Source organism: Hypanus sabinus, chromosome 20, assembly GCF_030144855.1.
Source record: "Hypanus sabinus isolate sHypSab1 chromosome 20, sHypSab1.hap1, whole genome shotgun sequence".
Classification (NCBI taxonomy): Eukaryota; Metazoa; Chordata; class Chondrichthyes; order Myliobatiformes; family Dasyatidae; genus Hypanus; species Hypanus sabinus.
This window is the reverse complement of record NC_082725.1, coordinates 51,308,355-51,327,250: the sequence shown is the minus strand read 5'-3', so window position 1 is coordinate 51,327,250 and position 18,896 is coordinate 51,308,355. Positions and strand designations below refer to the sequence as shown.

At 39.5% G+C, this 18,896-nt stretch overlaps 2 protein-coding genes across 6 annotated transcripts in view; one reads left to right on the top strand and one right to left on the bottom strand.

Moving 5' to 3' along the window:
- The window catches only part of LOC132378526 (uncharacterized), a 377,364-nt gene that overhangs the window by 241,059 nt on the left and 117,409 nt on the right, over positions 1-18,896 (top strand). The gene's annotated exons all lie outside the window — the stretch shown is intronic.
- Positions 1-18,896, bottom strand: part of kif13a (kinesin family member 13A) — a 240,130-nt gene that overhangs the window by 162,669 nt on the left and 58,565 nt on the right. For all 5 annotated transcript variants that reach the window (XM_059945486.1, XM_059945482.1, XM_059945484.1 and 2 more), the window contains exons 3-4: positions 3,418-3,430; positions 1,950-2,010 (exon numbers count right to left, since the gene is read on the bottom strand). In XM_059945486.1, coding sequence (XP_059801469.1) covers positions 1,950-2,010; positions 3,418-3,430 — 74 coding nt within the window. The remainder of the gene's footprint in view (positions 1-1,949; positions 2,011-3,417; positions 3,431-18,896) is intronic.

The window sequence follows — 18,896 nt, the reverse complement described above, 5'->3', positions numbered from 1 at the left end:
TTTCTCATCACATTCTACAGGGGTTGTATTGAGAGCATCCTGAGCAGCTGCATCACTGCCTGGTTTGGAAATTGCACCATCTTGGATCGCAAGATCCTGCAGTGGATAGTGAGGTCAGCTGAGAAGATCATTGGGGTGTCTCTTCCCGCCATCACGGACATTTACACTATACGCTGCATCCGCAAAGGAAACAGCATTATGAAGGACTCCACGCACCCCTCATACAAACTCTTCTCCCTCCTGCCGTCTGGGAAAAGGCACCGAAGCATTCAGAGTCTCACGTCCAGACTATGTAACAGTGTCTTCCCCCAAGCTATCAGACTCCTCAATTCCCAGAGCCTGGACTGACACCTTGCCCTATTGTCCTGTTTATTATTTATTGTAATGCCTGCACTGTTTTGTGCACTTTATTCAGTCCTGGGTAGGTCTGTAGTCTAGTGTAGCTTTCTCTGTGTTGTATGTTTTTTTACGTAGTTCGGTCTAGTTTCTGTACTGTGTCATGTGAAACATTGTCTCATTTTTACTATGTACTGTACCAGCAGTTATGGTCGAAATGACAATAAAAGTGACTTGACTTGATCTACCACTTTTACCCATTCACTCAATCTATTGCGTGCTTCTTTCTAATTCTGTGCTGCTGTCCTCATTGCTTACAATGCCAGCTATCATTGTTGTTAACAAACATGGATACTTAGTTTGGCTTCTCATCATTTATGTACAGAGAAAGTATATAGCTGCAAGATTACATGGAAGCCTGCCAATGTGAATACATGGTCACTCATTCAACAATGTTTCCTGCCACTCCAGTTTACCAAGCAGGTGCAGCCTTCAAGACACAATATTAAATAAGTTATCAATGAGTTAAAAAGACTCCCAGAAATGTGACATGTCATGAGCCTGAAGTATCTATTGTTCCCTTCTTCATAGATACTGCCTGATCAGCTGAATATTTTAAGAATTCTGTTTCAGCTTCAAAATTTCAGCAACTGCTACTATTAGCATTAAAAATATGCAGCTGTTCACTAATTCCATTATGTTTCAAAGATATTAACATGTTGTCCAGCATAACCAACCTTCTCACAGAGCTAATTTGAAGCCGACCTGAGACATTCAATCTACCACACAAATTCTGCCTGATATTTTAAAGAATTTCCAGCATATGGTTTACTTCTTTCAGCCATCCCCATGAGTCCTGGAAAATACATATGTGGGTGTTGCATGATGACAACACTTTACAGAGCTGGGATAACAACTGTGCTTCAATCATCATGGGTTCTACTGTTACGTTAATGATGAGAAATAGATCTTCAGTTCTCAGGAATTTAAAGCTTGATTTTAAAAAGTAATTAGTGTACAAAACCAAGTAGCAGATTGTGAGACTTGTACAACACAGAAATGGGCCCTCAGGCCCAACAAGTCAAATTACAAACACCGAAAAAAATCCCATTTTATTCTCCCCACATTACCCTCGACTTCCCCAAATTATTCCATTCATCTACCCCACATTATCCTTGACTTCTTGAAATTCCACCAACCTGTCTACCCTCCCCCACCTCCTCCCCCCCCCCCACCCCCCCGGTATCCTTAACTTCACCAAATTCCACCACCCATCTACACATCTGTGGTAGCCAATCAACCTGCAAGTCTTTGGGTTATGGAAGGAGATGGAGCAACTGGAGGAACATATGCAGCCACAGGGAGAGTTTACAGACTCTAAGTTGCATCACAGACCAGGATTGAACCCAAATCGCTGGAGCTGTCAGGCAGCAGCTTCTACCAGCCATGTCACTGTCATTACTGAGTGATATCTTTCCCCACAGTAGTTTCAAGATATCAAATATAAGAAAAGGTAACCTCTTCAAAAATAGGGCAAGAAATCACTTGAGCATCATGCTCAAACTCATGTTGACAAGAATACTGGGTTGTTTTCTCCACAGAGACAGGCTTACCTGCATACTTTGCTTTGTTGTTTTCATCCATGGACCAGAAGCAATGGTCAAAAGCAAAGACCTAGATAAAACAAATATCAGAAGCAACTTTTACACATGTATTACTCGAGAAACATATCATTGAATATTACAGCCTTTGATGATTTTCCACTCCTTCCTCTGGAAAAGGTAAAAACTCAACACTGCCATAAACATCATGAACCAGGAGAGGAAATCAATTTGCATGAAAAATACAAAAGGTCTTTCCAACAAATTTTAATCAGGCACTTAATTTAGAAAAAACAATATGCCATTTGCTAGCCAGTGCATAATAACACTTTGTACAATAAATTATTGGATTAAGTATGCAAGATTATATGAAAGAAAACTGAAGAGTTTGTATACTTCATAGCCACTAAATGCAGTGAAACTAGCATGGCGCGAGCCTGCTACTAATAGTGGGCCTGAGTATTTTGATATGTGAACGTAGTGCCAAATTGAAATACACATGGAAATAACTTGGAAAAAGTGTAGCTAGGGTGGTTGATGGTTGGGTTGAGTTGTTCTCCGATCCTGACAATCCATTTGCAAACATTTCAGCAGCATACGAGGAGACAACATCAGTGTGCTGTAAATTTGTGGTGTGTTCTCCGATTGCATGGCCTTTATATACTTATCAATCAGTTGATTGGTTGTCATTACAGAAACTCAATTGTAATGTGGGGGGAGGTTGCGTCGCTGATTAGTTGAGTGGCAAACTCTGTGTTGAGGTCTAGAATTTTGTCCATATTAGCTTATAAATAGGATCGAGGTCTACGAGTCTGTAGATGATGTCTTCTCATATGGTGATAAACGTTTGCAAATGAACTGCCAAGATCAGACTGAAAAATACATCTTCAGCTTGTTCTTTGAAGAGAGAACCTGTCTTACCAGGTAAGCAAGATGTCAAATACCTTGGTCCCTTAGTCTACTGGTGCTATAGGACTTAAAGTTCCCCTCACAATTAATTTCAGAACAGGACACATTATATGTAAGCTATAAGACAAACAACTAAATTATTCAATTTTGGTATGATTGGGATGGAGGGAGCAAGTTAACAACAATTTTGGTTAAATTTCATCTCTTTCTTAAACTGGGCAGTGTGACTTTTAAGCTTAAGCCTAATGAATGTAGATGAGATGTTAGCGAAATTATCTCATTTGAAGAGTCCTGGGTAGAATCTCATGTAGTAGGAATGAAAAAGTTAGTTATTTACAAGACATACTTTAAGCAATTATCTAATTTTTTAAAGATATTATAATAGTTTTGTCCCTTGACTGCCTTGAGGTTTGTCCAATTAAATACTAATTCCATATGAGCAAATATCTGCAAACTATGCAACCAATTCTTTTAAATTTCAAAATTAGCATACAAACATTGTCTCATTTGTGTATAATACCTTATTCCTTTTAAATTCACCACGTACAATGCATTGAATTAGCTGACATACCTTAGGCACTTTTCTTTTACAGCAAGGTCAGTCGATCAGAGCAGAATGAGTAGTGTTAAGAGACACATCAGGGATCCATCAAGTCACCCACAAGGATTGGGGAAAAAAAGAGAAAACAAATTTAATTGCCAGAACATTCATCACACAAGACCACTTGACAGCCAAGCATTGTCATTTCAGACCCCTTCCTTTACAGGTGCCAAAGAAAGACTATGCAGAAAACTGAAGTTTAGTTTCATTATTGAATTTGAAAAACATTCTTTGCAATCAACCACGATGAATAATAGGCAACATGCAACTATTTAAAGGAAGGACATTTGCAGCCAGAAGACCTGCAGATGTAACTGATCTACATCACAGACTTTGAGATACCAATGAATTAGTGATAAGTTCCATATAGTTTTGAACATAGCAATAGCTCAGTAAAGAGCAAATGCACAACCAGCCCATTATCAAATCATATCTGCACTGTTATTGCACACTCAATCTCATGTATTCCTCATTGTAATAAATAGACCACATAATTCATATATGTCATTGACTGTAAAAGTTTAAATTATTATTTTATCAAAGATGTGTTTTCACATTGGTGAGACTAAGTAGTTTGGCCAGCGTTATCTATTCTGAAATGATGCAGGTCGAAAGTTGTCACTGTACTGCACATGCAAAAGTAACAACAGAAGTGATGATTTATTAATATAGATCATTTATTAATCTAGGAAATTTTCTTGTAGTTGCCAAAGGAACTCAAACTAGTTCTGAGAGATAGCGCAAAATAAAATTTATGATAACTTGCATTAATTCCATCTGAAGGAGAAACACCATTCTTAAATCCATCCTATTCTAAGCTAATATTTTTCTCAATAAAAATTGACAGTCTCCTGATTGCACGGTGCAAAAGAGGAAACATCTACCATATTGTCTGCATCACAGCAATCAAACCACATCTGGGAAAATAAGCTCAAGCTTAAATTAAAGTATGACAAACGATGCATATTAAGAAACAAAGTTAAGGATGTCTTTCAGACTAAAAAAGCCTTGCAGCACAATTTCTGTGGTATTGACAGCAAAAATAACACGGTGCTGTAAAAGTAAATAATACTGTATATGCTCTGAAACAAAAATACAATGCTGTCAAGCAACATCCATGGAATGAGAAATCAGTCAATATTGTGCGTCAGTGACCCTTTCTCAGAACAGGAGGGACAGTGTACGGTATACAGTTTCCAAAGCAGGGCAGGGGAGGGGTTTGGGGGAGGGGGAGGGAGGCAAGACAAAGGACAAAACTTGGAGACAAGTTAAAAGGTCATATGGAGTATGAATGCTGACAGCTAGAAAAGGCATTTTTAAAAGAACTGCAGAAGAGGAACAAGTATGATAATGGGAAACGATAAGTAAGCAGTTTACCCAGAGTTGAAGAGCTTAATGTTCATTCTAGATTGTTGTAAAATGCCTAGACAGAAGACCTAGGCCTCACTATCTACTTGTGCAACTGGATCCTTGATTTTCTCATTTGTAGACCCTGGTTAATTCGGACTGGCACGGCATCTTCTCCACAATCACCATCAGCACAGGCGCATGGGCTTAGCCCCTTCTCCGCTTGCTTATACTCATCACTGTGAGGCTGTGTACAACTCTAATTCCATAATAAAGTTTGCTGATGACACCCATTGTTGGCCAAATCAAAGGTGGTGATGAAAGGAGGGAGGTTAAAAACCTGGCTGAATGGTGCCTCAATAACAACTTGTCACTCAACATCAGCAAAACCAAAGAGCCAATTATTGATGACAGAAGTAGTAAACCGGAAGTCCATGAGCCAGTATCACCAGGGGATCAAAGGTGGAGAGTATCAGTAACTTTAAATTCCTCAGCATTATCATTTCGGAGGATCTGTCCTGGGTCCACAATGCAAGTGATATTACAAAAAAGACACAGTAGTGCCTCTGCCTTCATAGATGTTTGCAACGATATGGCATATCATCAAAAATTCTGACAAACTTCTATTGATGTGTGATGGAGAGCATACTGACTGGCTGTATCATCCCTTGGTATGGAAACAACAACACCCTTGAATGGAAAACCTGACCAAAAGTAGAGGATACAGCCCAGTCCATCACAGGGAAAGCCCTCCCCACCACTGAGCACACCTACAAGGAGCACTGTCGCAGGAAAGCAGCCTCCATCATCAAGGACCCCCACTATCTAGGCCATGCTCTCTTCTCGCTGCTGTCATCAGGAATGAGGTACAGGACCCTTAGGGTCCCAACCATCAGGCTCCTAAACCAGAGCGGTACCTTCACTCAACCCAACCCTAAACTAATTCTACAACTTATAAGACTCACTTTCAACACATGTTCAATATTTACTTAATCCCCACAAAAAGCTGGAGGAACTCAGCAGGCCAGACAGCATCTATGGAGAAGAGTAAACATTCAACATTTCAGGCCAAGACCTTTTATCAGGTCCAGCATTGCATGAAGGCAGTCCATTATCCATTCTCGGTGTCTGCACTGATTTTATTCATTGCATACCCTGGATGAATTGCTCTGTCGGTAACTGTTCGGAACAAATGCACAGTTTTATAATATTGTAGTCCCATTGGGAGAGCTCTAATTTGTTACTCAGTTTGCTTTTTTTACCTTTTTAACTATTTCCATAAAACCTCAGCTAATAGGAGCAGCTACTTATTCGGGCCAAAATGTATCCCAATGAACCAGAATCTACTGTATATAGCGACATGGGTGTACTTTGAAATCCTTCTGGTTTACATTGGGCTTCACCATGGCATTGGAAGCGGCCACAGAAAGACAGAAAGGGGTAATAAACTAACTGCTGGAGGAACTTAGCAAGTCAGGCAGCATCTGTGGAGGGAGAGGGATACTTGACATTTTGAGTCAGGATGCTGCATCACCGAATGCCAAATGCAGTCCAAATTGGAAAAAGTGCAAGTGATTGTCTGGACCCCTAGAAGGCGAGAATAGACAAAGTTGCACATCCTCTTTTTGTACAGAAAAGTGCCAAAGGATGGCGAGTAGTGAGTGGTAGTGACAGAGTGGACCCCAGAGTCATGAAGTGAGCAGCTTTTGTAAAATGTAGCAAGAGCAAAGCAGAACATGACTGGTGATGTAAACTGAGTAAAGAATTAGTACTCCTTTCTCTGGAAGCAAAATTTTGCTAGTCGAGCAAGTTAAAACCATTGTCACTGATGGCACAAGGCTAAACTATGAGCAGAAGCAGAAAAACTAAAAGGTCTGTATGAATTAACTTTTCATATCAATGGCTCCCATGAAACTCACTGTGTGCTCACTTTGGGATGCCCAGCACTTGCAAACGATGGTACAAAAAACTCTGGTTAGACAATACTTGGATAACTGTAAGAAGGACATGGAAACTTTTGAGAGGGTGCAGAGAAGATGCACCAGGATGCTGCCCAGATTAGAGAGTGTGTCTTATGAGGGTAGTTGAGTGAGCTAAGGAATACAGAGATCAACACAATTTTGTACCAAAAGCGTCGCAGGAGTTGCCAGTCAGCATTGAAGTCAATGTAGGATTGCCTTAGAGGTGTAACAAGATGATAAAAGGCACAGATTGAGAGAATAGCCAGAGACTTCTTATCCCCCAGAATGGAAATGGCTAGTATAAGGCAGCATAATTTAAAGGCGATTGGGGGAAAGCATAGAGGGAATGTCAGAGTTAAGTTTCTGTTTTACAGAGACTGGTCAGTGTGTGGAACATGTTGCCGGTGGTAGTGATAGCAGCAGATATATTCAGGACTTAAGAGACTCTTAGACAGGCACATGGATGAAAGCAGACTGGAGGGCTACAAGGGAAGGAGGGTTAGATTGATTTTACAGTAGTCTAAAATGTCAGCACAAAATCATGTGCCTAAGGGCCAGTACTGTGCTGTACTGTTCTACATTCCTTGTAATCCTGCCATGCTTTGACAGACTTGCCTTTAGCCATCTTACTGGAACTCATCAAAATCAACAAAAAAACCCTACAGAAAACAAAAATAGAAAATGCAAGAACCCTCAGCAGGCCAGGAAGCATCTATGGAAAAAGAAATAGAATTAATATTTCAGGTCAAAGATCCTTCGACAGAACCATTTCTAAAAAGAGTCTTTAACTCTTCCTCTTTCTATCGATGCTGTCTGTCCCCATCTTTCTATTTTATTGCTGAAATTCCTTGCCACCTTCAAAATACAGCCAAAATGTCTCCACAGTCATCTTTTATTTTTACTTTTGGCTCAGTTCAAAATTTTCCTTACAAATACAATGGTATAAGATTACCTTCATCAAAATAGTAATGCAAGTTAATTGCATTTGCTTCTAAATGCACAAATTTTACAGATGACGAGCTGAGATCATATGAGTAGCACAATGAACAGAAGCATAAGGAAAGCCAAGTCATGCCAAACTTCTATAAATCTTCAGCTTGACCCTGTCGGAAAAAGATCCAATTCTGAGCACTAGACCTTAGGATGCTGTCAGGGAATACCTGAACAGCCGATGTGACATGACCACCAGGTGGATATTCTAATGAAACATTTTGGTTTGGGTTGCCCAGACCAGGTTCGACACTGTTTAGAGCTTCATCCAGTGTGGGACAATTGCTTAATCATTGCAGGATGAGAATAACATGGTTGTGATTGTTATATTTATAGCACTGGTGAAGTTGGGTATGGAAAAACTGAAGCATTCAGACACATATCAGATTCTTTTTGACAAGCCTAAATTTCCAAAGCCTTAAGACAGGACTCAGTGAAGATTTGGTATACTACAGCAGGGGTACAGGAGCACTGATACAAGGATGATAAATAAGGGTTTATTCTTCTGAACAGTGAATGCAGATTCCAAATACAAAGTTGAATGATTTTGATAGATATAGGCAAGATAGAACAATCTTGATGCAAGTTCTATTATAACAACAAATAGATACAAGAACATGGACAAATGATCTAGAAAGAAGAAGTAAACTAAAGTAATATAATAAATTTTCCCTTGGGTCCCAGTGGGTCCAAGGTAGCACGGTGTTCTGGAGAGAATACAGGAATCAGCACCCATGACCCAGATGGAGAAACAGAGATTTCCAAACAAATTAGACAGCTGATTACTGGTTTTACTATGCAACTAACAAGGATTGACCACTCATTTTTGTTGATTTGCTTGCAACATCAGAACTCAAAATAGTGGCTAAGCTCAACCAAACATCCTGTGAAAGTTATTGCATACCAGCTGTGGCCCAGGTACGTAGCAAAAACAGAACTGCAGCAATAACTCCAAAAAAATGCAAGTGAAAAATAGTTAATAACAAAAGCACTCCCGATAAAGCAAATGGTAAAGACCAACCCATCTTACAGCTGTAATTTTTGGATTGTCCAATATGTTGGTTTTTCTAAAATTGTCACCAATCAGGAAATAATTAATTAGAAGTGTTCCACAGGATTATTTTCCTTCGAGATTTTTGAAAACAGGCAAGTTAAAACATGCATACACAGACTTCCTCCACAATGCACTGACAAAAAATGTAAGTTTCTTAGGAATTGTAAAGTTGTTCTAGTAAGTGAATTCACCATTAAAAATTTGCTGCATTGCTTCAAAGTATGGAATCATGCACTTCAATGCTTGTAACTCAGGTGCAAAAAAAAGCTTAGACAAGCCAATGCTTAAATATTTTGCACTTAAATAACAAAATTCTGTGGTTCTACCTTGCAATTTGCAAGAACGTTTGTTATGAAAGGAATTGTTGTCAGTTCAGAGATTTTCGAGTCTAATGTCTAGAATGGAGATGTTAAATTCTGAGGAAAGTTGAATGAGTGAGTTTGCATCCACTGAAGGAGATTTTATTAAAGTACAAGATCCTGACAGAGTGGACGGAGAGAATATTTAGATGTAGGTAATCTAGAACTCAGGGTCATTCATTGAAAATGAAGTGTCACCCATTAAAGACGGACAGGAGGCAATGTATTTTCTCTCAAATGAAACCATATCTTTAAGACATGGCTTCCAATGTCATCTGAGGAAGGAACTTTGAACATCTTTTAAGAAGAGGTAAAACAGCTACTTGCTCGGCAAGGGAGTGAGGTAATTACAATCAGTTCAGCTATTAAATAGCAAAGCACACTGAAGATGCCAGGTGACCATTTCCCTGCTCCTTTTCTGTACGTGTTCATTGATACCCAGCCTTACTCACAACTATATCGTTACAATGGTCAGTAGCACAACCACATCAAATTTGCCACACATCTTCCTCAAAGGTCACATTAAGTTGTGGAACAACACCAGGGACTACATCAAGTATTTTGCACCCATTCAGAACTTTTCCAACAATGATAGTGTCAGCATATAATATTTGGGTAACATTCTGGCACACAGTGATGGGCTGCTATATGGAATACCATCATCTCTTAAGTGGGAGAAATTTCTTTCAATTGACAAATAGTTCAAGAGCTAATGGTATTGTGTGAACTCCAACAAAGCACCGGAAATCCAAGTTATCCAGACTCTGAGGACACTTATCAATAGGTGGATCTATTCCTGTATTTTGGAAGTGTCCCAACAAATCAACACTGATTCAACATGTGATTTGAACATGTGACACACACTGACTGACCAAAATCACACAGAATTTTATTTTACCAAAACCGGATGGTCTATAAATTGTCAGCAAGCTGACAGAAAGACAATTTCTACCTGTGTTCTGAAACAACAAGCATACTTCGTTAGAAAAATGCACAGCCAAAGTCTTGATATAGCTCTTAAATTATCTTGTTCTCTAAAACCAGCACATTCAAATGGTAGAAACAAGCTTAGTCTGTAGACATTGCTAAAGGAAACCGGTGGTTCCTAATAGTTCACCATCTCAAAGGAGATCTTTCAAAAACAAATGGGTTTATTCTAAGCAAGGACTAGGTGTTGTGACCAGACTGCTCACCTTATGAGATGCATTTTTCCCTACACCAGCTCTAGCTGTGAACTATCCAATCACAGGAATGTTGGGGGAAAATTCATATCCCATATTGTTTGCAGAGCAGGACACAGATGGTACTGATTTACACATTCTTTGAACTTTCTCTTGGACCTGTCCTCATCAGCAATTAGTAGTACAAAATGACTGGAGTGAGTGAAAGGAGTCAAACATCATTGTGGCGAAAAGGTGAATTGTAAAAATATCTGCAAATGAACAAAAGACAGCCATTCAAGGCACATCCTGGTCTCTGGCCCTTAGTCTGAACTATTTAAAATTGAGGAAAGTTGCTAAACGGAATTGACATTCAAAAGCTAAGTACTTTGCAAGAACTTCAGGGTTTATTCAAAAAATTAAAAACACTACCCTGGTATTAATGAAGTCAATTCAGATTTAGTATGTCATCAAAAACATCTGCAAATTTTTACAGAGGTACCATGGACAGCATTCTAACTGACTGCATCATCATCTGGTATGGGGGTGTGGGGGCTACTGAACAGGACCGAAGAAGCTGCAGAGAGTTATAAACTTAGTCAGCACCATCATGGGCACTAGCCTCTGTAGTCTCCAGGACATCTTCAAGTAGCCATGCCTTAAAAAGGTGGCATCCATCATTAAGGACCCCCATCACCGAGGACATATCTTGTTTCCATTGCTACCATCAGGAAGGAGGTGCAGAAGCCTGACGGCACACACTCAGCGATTGAGGGTCAGCTTTCTCCCCTCTGCCTTTGATTTCTGAATGTCACTGAACCCACAAACACTACCTCAAAAAATATATATATTTGTTTTAAATATATAATCACATACATATAGAAATATATTTTAAATTTATGTATTGCAATTTACTGCTGCCACAAAGACAAAGAAATTTCATGATATATACCAGTGACATTTAAACCTGATTCTGATTATAATACGGGCTAAATGTACAAATGCAGCATGACCTAACAAGAATCATCCGACTAACATGGAGAATTAATACAGACTGATTTTGCAGCTACTTTTAGAAACAATAAAACCATGAGAATATAGCAAACAACTCTAAAGGGCATAATTTAACCTCAAAGCCAGTGAACAAATATGGCATAAAGCTAACATTTACTTTAATTATCATTACTTAAACCTATTTTGTAAAATAATTTAAAACTATTGCAAGCACGTCGCGATCTACAATTACACTTGTAAAATCTATTGTATTTTTTTCTTGTTATTTCTTACTCTTTAACTTTTCAATTCTTAATGTCTTCTTCTGGAGTTCTTTCATCATAAAAAACTTAATATTTATTCAATATAATCATTGAAATGACACCTTATTACAAACTACAACTCAGATTTGAAACAGCTTTCAATTAGTGTCCATTGTTTCTGTATGTATGTTTATTTTATATGTTCATTAAGAATGCATGAATAGCATTCCCAATAGTTCAGCATTAATGCAAAAAAAAAATCAGTTATATCTGTGTGAAGATCAAAATAATTATCATTCTTTCTTCAGCAGCAAAAGTAACCTGGTGCAAAATATTTTTGATAAACCAAGAAATATCATACCAAGTAACTAAGAAACACAAAACAATCGCTCTTCCCTTCAGATGATTACCTCGAGTTCCCACATGGGTCTATACTTTACTCTCACAATCGTTCATTTGCATTATGATCCGCTATGACTATACTTGAAGCCAGAATACCCATTTGCCAGAAAGTCATCTGCAATGCTTTCTCTTTCTGGTCATGAGCCATTATCTTAGATTTACCCTTGTCTCCTTCATGCTTCTCATAGCATTTTGTTTAGAGATACAAAATCCCAAATCAGATTCCACATGCAAACTAACATTTACACAATCCGTCCATGCTATATGATTTGGAGCACTTGTTTAACAACTGGATGTTCAGAAATTGCTGCCTTCGATCTCCACCACAAATTCCATTCACATACCAACAACTCTAATCCTTTTTCTTCCATAAACTTCAATATCCTAAACTTTGCTGTTCTTAATTTGCAAAATTGAATTCATCCATTAATGCAACACACACAAAATGCTGGTGGAACACAGCAGGCCAGGCAGCATCTGTAGGGAGAAGCACCATCGACGTTTCGGGCCAAGACCCTTCGTCAGGACTCCTCATGTTCATCCATTAATATTGTGTATTTTGTCCTTAATGACAGGGTCCTGATTCAGTGATACTTTGGCCTTAAAATTATCTTTGTATTCAACCTTTTCATGGTCTTGCCCCCTCCTGTGTAGGTCTGTAGTCTAGTGTAGTTTTTTTTTCCCTCTGTGTTGTTTTTTTTTAAACGTAGTTCAGTCTAGTTTTTGTACTGTGTCATGTAACACCATGGTCCTGAAAAACTTTGTCTCATTTTTACTATGTACTGTACCAGCAGTTATGGTCGAAATGACAATAAAAGTGACTTGACTTGATATTTTAAAGATGACATTTTACCATTGATCTTATTTCCATACCAATAGTTAAATCTCAGGATTATATGTTATTCCATTAATTTATCCCTCCCACATTCTCAATTGTACATATAGCTGCTTGAAATTAATGCAATTCTCAAATTTCCAATTCCAACTCCAATTCTTAGTTATCCTAAATTTGGAAAACTACCATCTTGCATTATTCCAAAATTACCATGAGACTCTAATGATTATCATTGTTGTGAATTTACTGCTCTGTTTTTGCCTCAGACAGGTAGATAACGTGCTATCAAAATGCTGGTGGGTAGGCTGTACTTAGTGCTAGGTTTTAGATCTTGATTTTTCAACACAATTTTTCTCACAAGCAAATGAAAACTATGTGGGGCATTGAGAATGTTTGTAGATTTTATTCCTAATATCTGCCCTCACTGGCACTTGGTCAATAAGGGTTCAATAAGGGTTCCATATTGACCAGGTCTCAACAAAAATCTTGAATTTTTGCTTGGTCAAAGATCTACCGGATATTTAATGAAAAAACTGTCTTCAATATGCTTTAGTGAAGAAATCAGCAATAGTTTGGGGAAACAGACTGAAGGAAAAGTTAAACTGAAGTTAAAAGTTAAAAGTATAGCAAAAACATTTAAAAAAAATTACTCTGGTGTTCAGTTTTATGTTTGCACAGATTATTGAAAGACCTTAAAGATGACTTTTTACCTTTGATCTTATTTTTACCTTGAATGTGCACATATGCAAACAACTGTACTGTAAAGCAATGACTTAAATAAATGCAACATTTCAAATTCTGGAGTAAAGATAATGAATTCCATTTATCCTGACATACTGATAACAGTTTTCTACTCTTGCTTTCCTCTGCAATCTACGACACCTTCAGGTCTAGACTGTCTATTTACATCAGGCAAACAGGAGTATACAGCTCCACTTTAACCACATCATTCACCAGCAACAGCTTCTGGGAATTAATTTCAGCTGTTTAGGAATGTCATCCAGCATCCTATTTATTTTATTTTGATATCACAATGTTTAGGCCAAGCAGGTAACAAATCAATTTGCTCTCATTTGTCTCCTCTTCACCTTTGATGATAAACATGCCACTTTTAACTGACTACATGAAAAGTTAAATAGTCAATTCCCAACAGGATCTGAAAACTTTCTGCACAATGACTTGGTACAGTAAAGTGACCCGTAAGCACCTGCAGGACATGTCAAATGTACTTAAGCTGTCAAGTTTTACATCTGGAACCTTATTTAGCTCTTTTGAAAAAACAAATTAATTTGCCTGTTCATTTGGAGGCAATCTCCACTTTAGGCTCTGTTTGTGATCAAATAAACAAATAAGGCACAATTTTAAAACATAGAACATAAAACATATAAATCTACAGCACATTACAGACCTTTTGGCACACAATGTTGTGCCGACTATGTAACCTACTCTAGAAACTGCCTAGAATTTTCCTAGCACATAACCTTCTATTTTCTAAGCTCCATGTACCTATCTAAGAGGCTCTTAAAAGACCCTATTGTATTCACTTCCACCGTTGTCGCCAGCAGCCCATTCCATGCACCCATCACTCTCTGTGTGAAAAACCTACCCCTGACATCCCTTCAGTACCCATTTCCAAGCATCTTAAAACAATGCCTCCTTGTGTTAGCCATTTCAGTGCTGGAATCTTAAAGTGGTTGATGAATGTCAACACACCATACGCCTTCTTAACAACACTGTCAACCTGTGCAGCAGCTTTGAGTGTCTTCTGGACACAGACCCCGAGCCCTCTAATCCTCCACACTGCCAAGAGTCTTACCATTAATATTATATGCTTTCTTCAAATTTGACCTAGCAAATGAATCACTTCACAGTTATCTGGGTTTAAGTCCATCAGCCCAGTTCTGCATCCTATCAATGTCCCGCTGTAAACTCTGACAACCCTCCAGACTATCCACAACACCCCCAACCTTTGTGTCATCAGCAATCTTACTATCCACCCTTCTACTTCTTCATTCAGATCATTTATAATGATCACGAAGAGTAAGGTTCCCAGAACAGATCCCTACGGAACACCACTGGTCACCGGCCTCCATGTAGAATGCAAACCATCTACAACCACCCTTTGTCTTCTGTGGGCAAGCCAATTCTGGATCCACAAAGCAATGTCCCCTTGGATCCCATGCCTCCTTATTTTCGGAAGGAGCCTTGCATGGGGAACCTTATCAAATGCCTTACGGAAATCCATATACACTACATCCACTACACTACTTTCATAAATGTGTTTTGTTACATCCTCAAAGAATTAATTCAGGCTCATTAGGCATGACCTGCCCTTGACAAAGCCATGCTGACTATCCCTAATCAGATTATGTCTCTCCAAATGTTCATAAATTCAGCCTCTCAGGATCTTCTCCAACAACTTGCCCACCACTGAAATCAGACTCACTGGTCTATAATTTCCTTGGTTATCTTTACTCCCTTTCTTGATCAAGGGAACAACGCTTGCAACCCTCCAATCCTCTGATACTTCTTCCATTCCTATTGATGATGCAAAGATCACCAGAAGAGGCTCAACAATCTCCTCCCTCACTTCCCACGGTAGCCTGGGGTATAACTCATCTGGTCCCAGTGACTTATCTAACTTGATGTTTTTCAAAAGCTCCAGCACATCGCCTTCCTTAATGTCAATTTGCTTAAGGATTTCAGTCTGCTGTAAGTCATCCCCATAACTGCCAAGGTCTTTTCCCCCGATGAATACTTAAGTATTCATTTGAAGTTCCTCCACTACCTCTTCACACGTTTCTAGTATCGCACCCGATTGGCCCTATTCTCACACAGTTCATCCTCTTGCTTTTCACATACTTGTAGAATGTCTTGGTGTTTCCCTTAATCCTGCTCACCAAGGCCTTCTCATGGGCCCTTCTGGTTCTCCTAATTCCATTCTTAAATTCCTTCCTAGCAACCTTGTAATTTTCTAGAGCTCCCATAGTATCTAGTTTCTTGAACCTTTCATAAGCTTTTCTTCTTACCTACATTTTCTGCATGCTTTGTACACTATGATTCTTTAACCCTACCATCCTTTCCCTACCTCAATGGAACATACCTATGCAGAACTCCATGCAAGTGTTCCCTGAACATTTGCCACACTTCTGCTGTGCATTTCCCTGAGAACATCTGCTCGCAAGTCCTGCCTAATACCATCATATTTCCCCCTATCCCAATTAAATGTTACCTCCAAAATGCTCTCCCACCGAGAGATGTGACTCCTGATGAAGTTCATTTCCCAATACCAGACCAAGTGCAGCCTCTCTTCTAGGCTGATGTACATATTGTGTCAGGAAACCTTCCTGAACACACCTAACAAACTCCACTCAATCTAAACACCTTGCACTAAGGAGATGCCAATATAAAGTTAAAATCTCCCATCACAACAAACCTATTATTATTGCACTGTTCCAGAATCTGCCTCCTTACCTGCCCCTCAATATCCCCGTAACTACTTTTGGGGAGGGAGGGGGGTCTATAAAAAGCACCCAGTAGAGTTAGTGGAGTTAATGCCCCTTTCCTGTTTCTGACTCCCACCCACAATGACTCAATGGACATCCCTCCGAGACTTCCTCCTTTTCTACAGAGGTGACACCATCCCTAATTAACGACGCTTTTTTTTGCCTCCCTTTCTGTTCTTTTTGAAACATCTAAAGTCTGGCACACTCAGCAGCTATTCCTGCTCCTGAGACATCCAAGTCTCTGTAATGGCCACAACATCATAGTTCCACATATTGATCCACGCTCGAAGTTCATCCGCCTTGTTTATGACACTCCTTGCATTAGACTCATCTCAAACCATAGGTGGAGTGCATATTTGCTCTAACATCTGCCTATCCTTCCTCACAAAGTCCCAACAAGCTGTCACTACTTGTGCTCCAATCTCCCCATCCTCTGCCTCCACTTCAGTTCCCACCCTCCTGCAAATCTAGTTTAATCCTTCCCCAATAGCATTAACAAATCTCCCTACCAGGATATAGGTCCCCCTCTGATTCAAGTGCAATCCATCCTTTTTGTACAGGTCAGAACTGCCCCAGAAGAGGTCCCAATGATTCAAAAATCTGAATTCCTTCCCCCTGCTCCAATCCTTCAGCCACATATTTATCCTCCACCTCATTCTATTCCCATACTCCCTGCCACATGGCACAGGCAGCAATCCTAAGATTACTACCTTTGAGGTCCTGCTTCTCAGCTTCCTTCCTAATTCCCTGTATTCTGTTTTCAGGACCTTCACCCTTTTTCTACTTATGTCGTTGGTACCAATATGTACCATGACCTCTGGGTGCTTAACCTCCCATCTAGGATATTCTGGACAAGCTCAGAAACATCACGAACCCTGGCACTGGGAGGCAAACTACCATCCTTGTTTCCTTTTCACACCCACAGAATTACCTATCTGTTCCCCTAACTATAGAGTCCCTACCACTCCTCTCCTCTTCTGTTCCTTACCTTTCTAAGGCACAAGGCCAGACTCAGTGCCAGAGGCATGGCCATCGTTGCTTCCCCCAGGTCGATCACCCCCCCCCCAAAAGAACTCAAAATGTAGTACTTATTGCTAAGGGGGGCAGCCACAGGGGTGCACTCCACTATCCGATATCCTCCCTTCTCTCTTCTGATGGTCACCCATTTATCTGTCTCCTTGGCCCCGGGAGCATGTAGCTCCTGTCTATCACCTCCTGACTCTCCCTAACAAGCCAAAGTCATCGAGCTACAAATCCAGGGCCCTAACTCGGTCTCTAAGGAGCTACAGCTTGATGCACCTGGTGCAGATGTGGCTATCAGGGAGGCTAGAAGTCTCCTGGACATGCCACACCTGACACCCAGAACAGAAAACTGGCCTCACAGTCATACCCACCATTGCTGTTGGGGGGGGGGGGGGGGGGAGAGAGAGGAAGAAAATGTAACCTACCTCGCCTAGGCCCGTCCTCACTGAAGCCCCGATGAACCAAAGCCCTACTACTCTGACTTACACTACTCCAACAACCGCTCCACTAGATAATGTCTCTCTTTTATTTTGGAGCTTTCTCAGCATTCCTGTACAATGATGAGCTACTGCATCTGTGCACTTCTCCCCGACTAATCTTTCTTCAAATTAATTGGTCAAATCGATTTTTGATTTATGAAAAATCAAAAATAATTTATAATTAGATCTTGCATTACTACTGTTAAAGCACTGGAATATGCTATTTATAAAGCAGCACTGTATTCATAATCCTTAATATTTGACACAGAATTAATTTCCTTGAGAAAACTATGCTCATAATAACTCATCACCCAGCCTCATTTTGCAAGAGGCACGCCAGACACCCAGTTAGTTGTTCCTCATAACCCTGACCTATTTCTGTCCATGTAATTTGCATTAAAAGTTTGAAAACCTTCAGCCTCAAATTGATAGTAAATAGAGATGCTGAAGATCCCAAGTGCTTCACATCTAGTGGGGCATTATTTTACTCATGTTAAACTCCATGAGAAACTTACAGGTTAGACATGACACACACAACATCAATGTTTGGATTCTGCAAGGTAATCATACTAATTTATATACCACATAGGTAACAATACCAACTTGTATTGCCCTTTATAAAACCATGTTTGCCGTTGCTGTTATGTGATATTAGCTTCACCAGGGCAGTAACTCTGGAGAAAATAGGTTGTTAAAGGCTAAGCTTTTGTTCAGTAAAACATTGAACTTCTTCCAGTGGGCCTGTAGTGGGTTCAGGATTGTAATTGATTGCTTGTGTAATGATATCCAGTTTAACTACTGACTATCAGATGCAGTGCCAATATAGTCAAGTCTCCAATTATCTATGGGGGATTAATAGACTGGACTTCTCGTTTTTAAAAAAAAGCAACATAGATATCACTAAGGCCTTTATATCCAATACACCCCCAAATGAACACAGATACAGTCTATAATATTCAAAAATCACCGACACACATTAATAAATGCATTACAGTTGTTAAATACCAAAAGAAAATGATGCTAGTTAACAAACTTCCACTGAAACTGAGTGATACATTTTGAAACCTCGAAATAGAG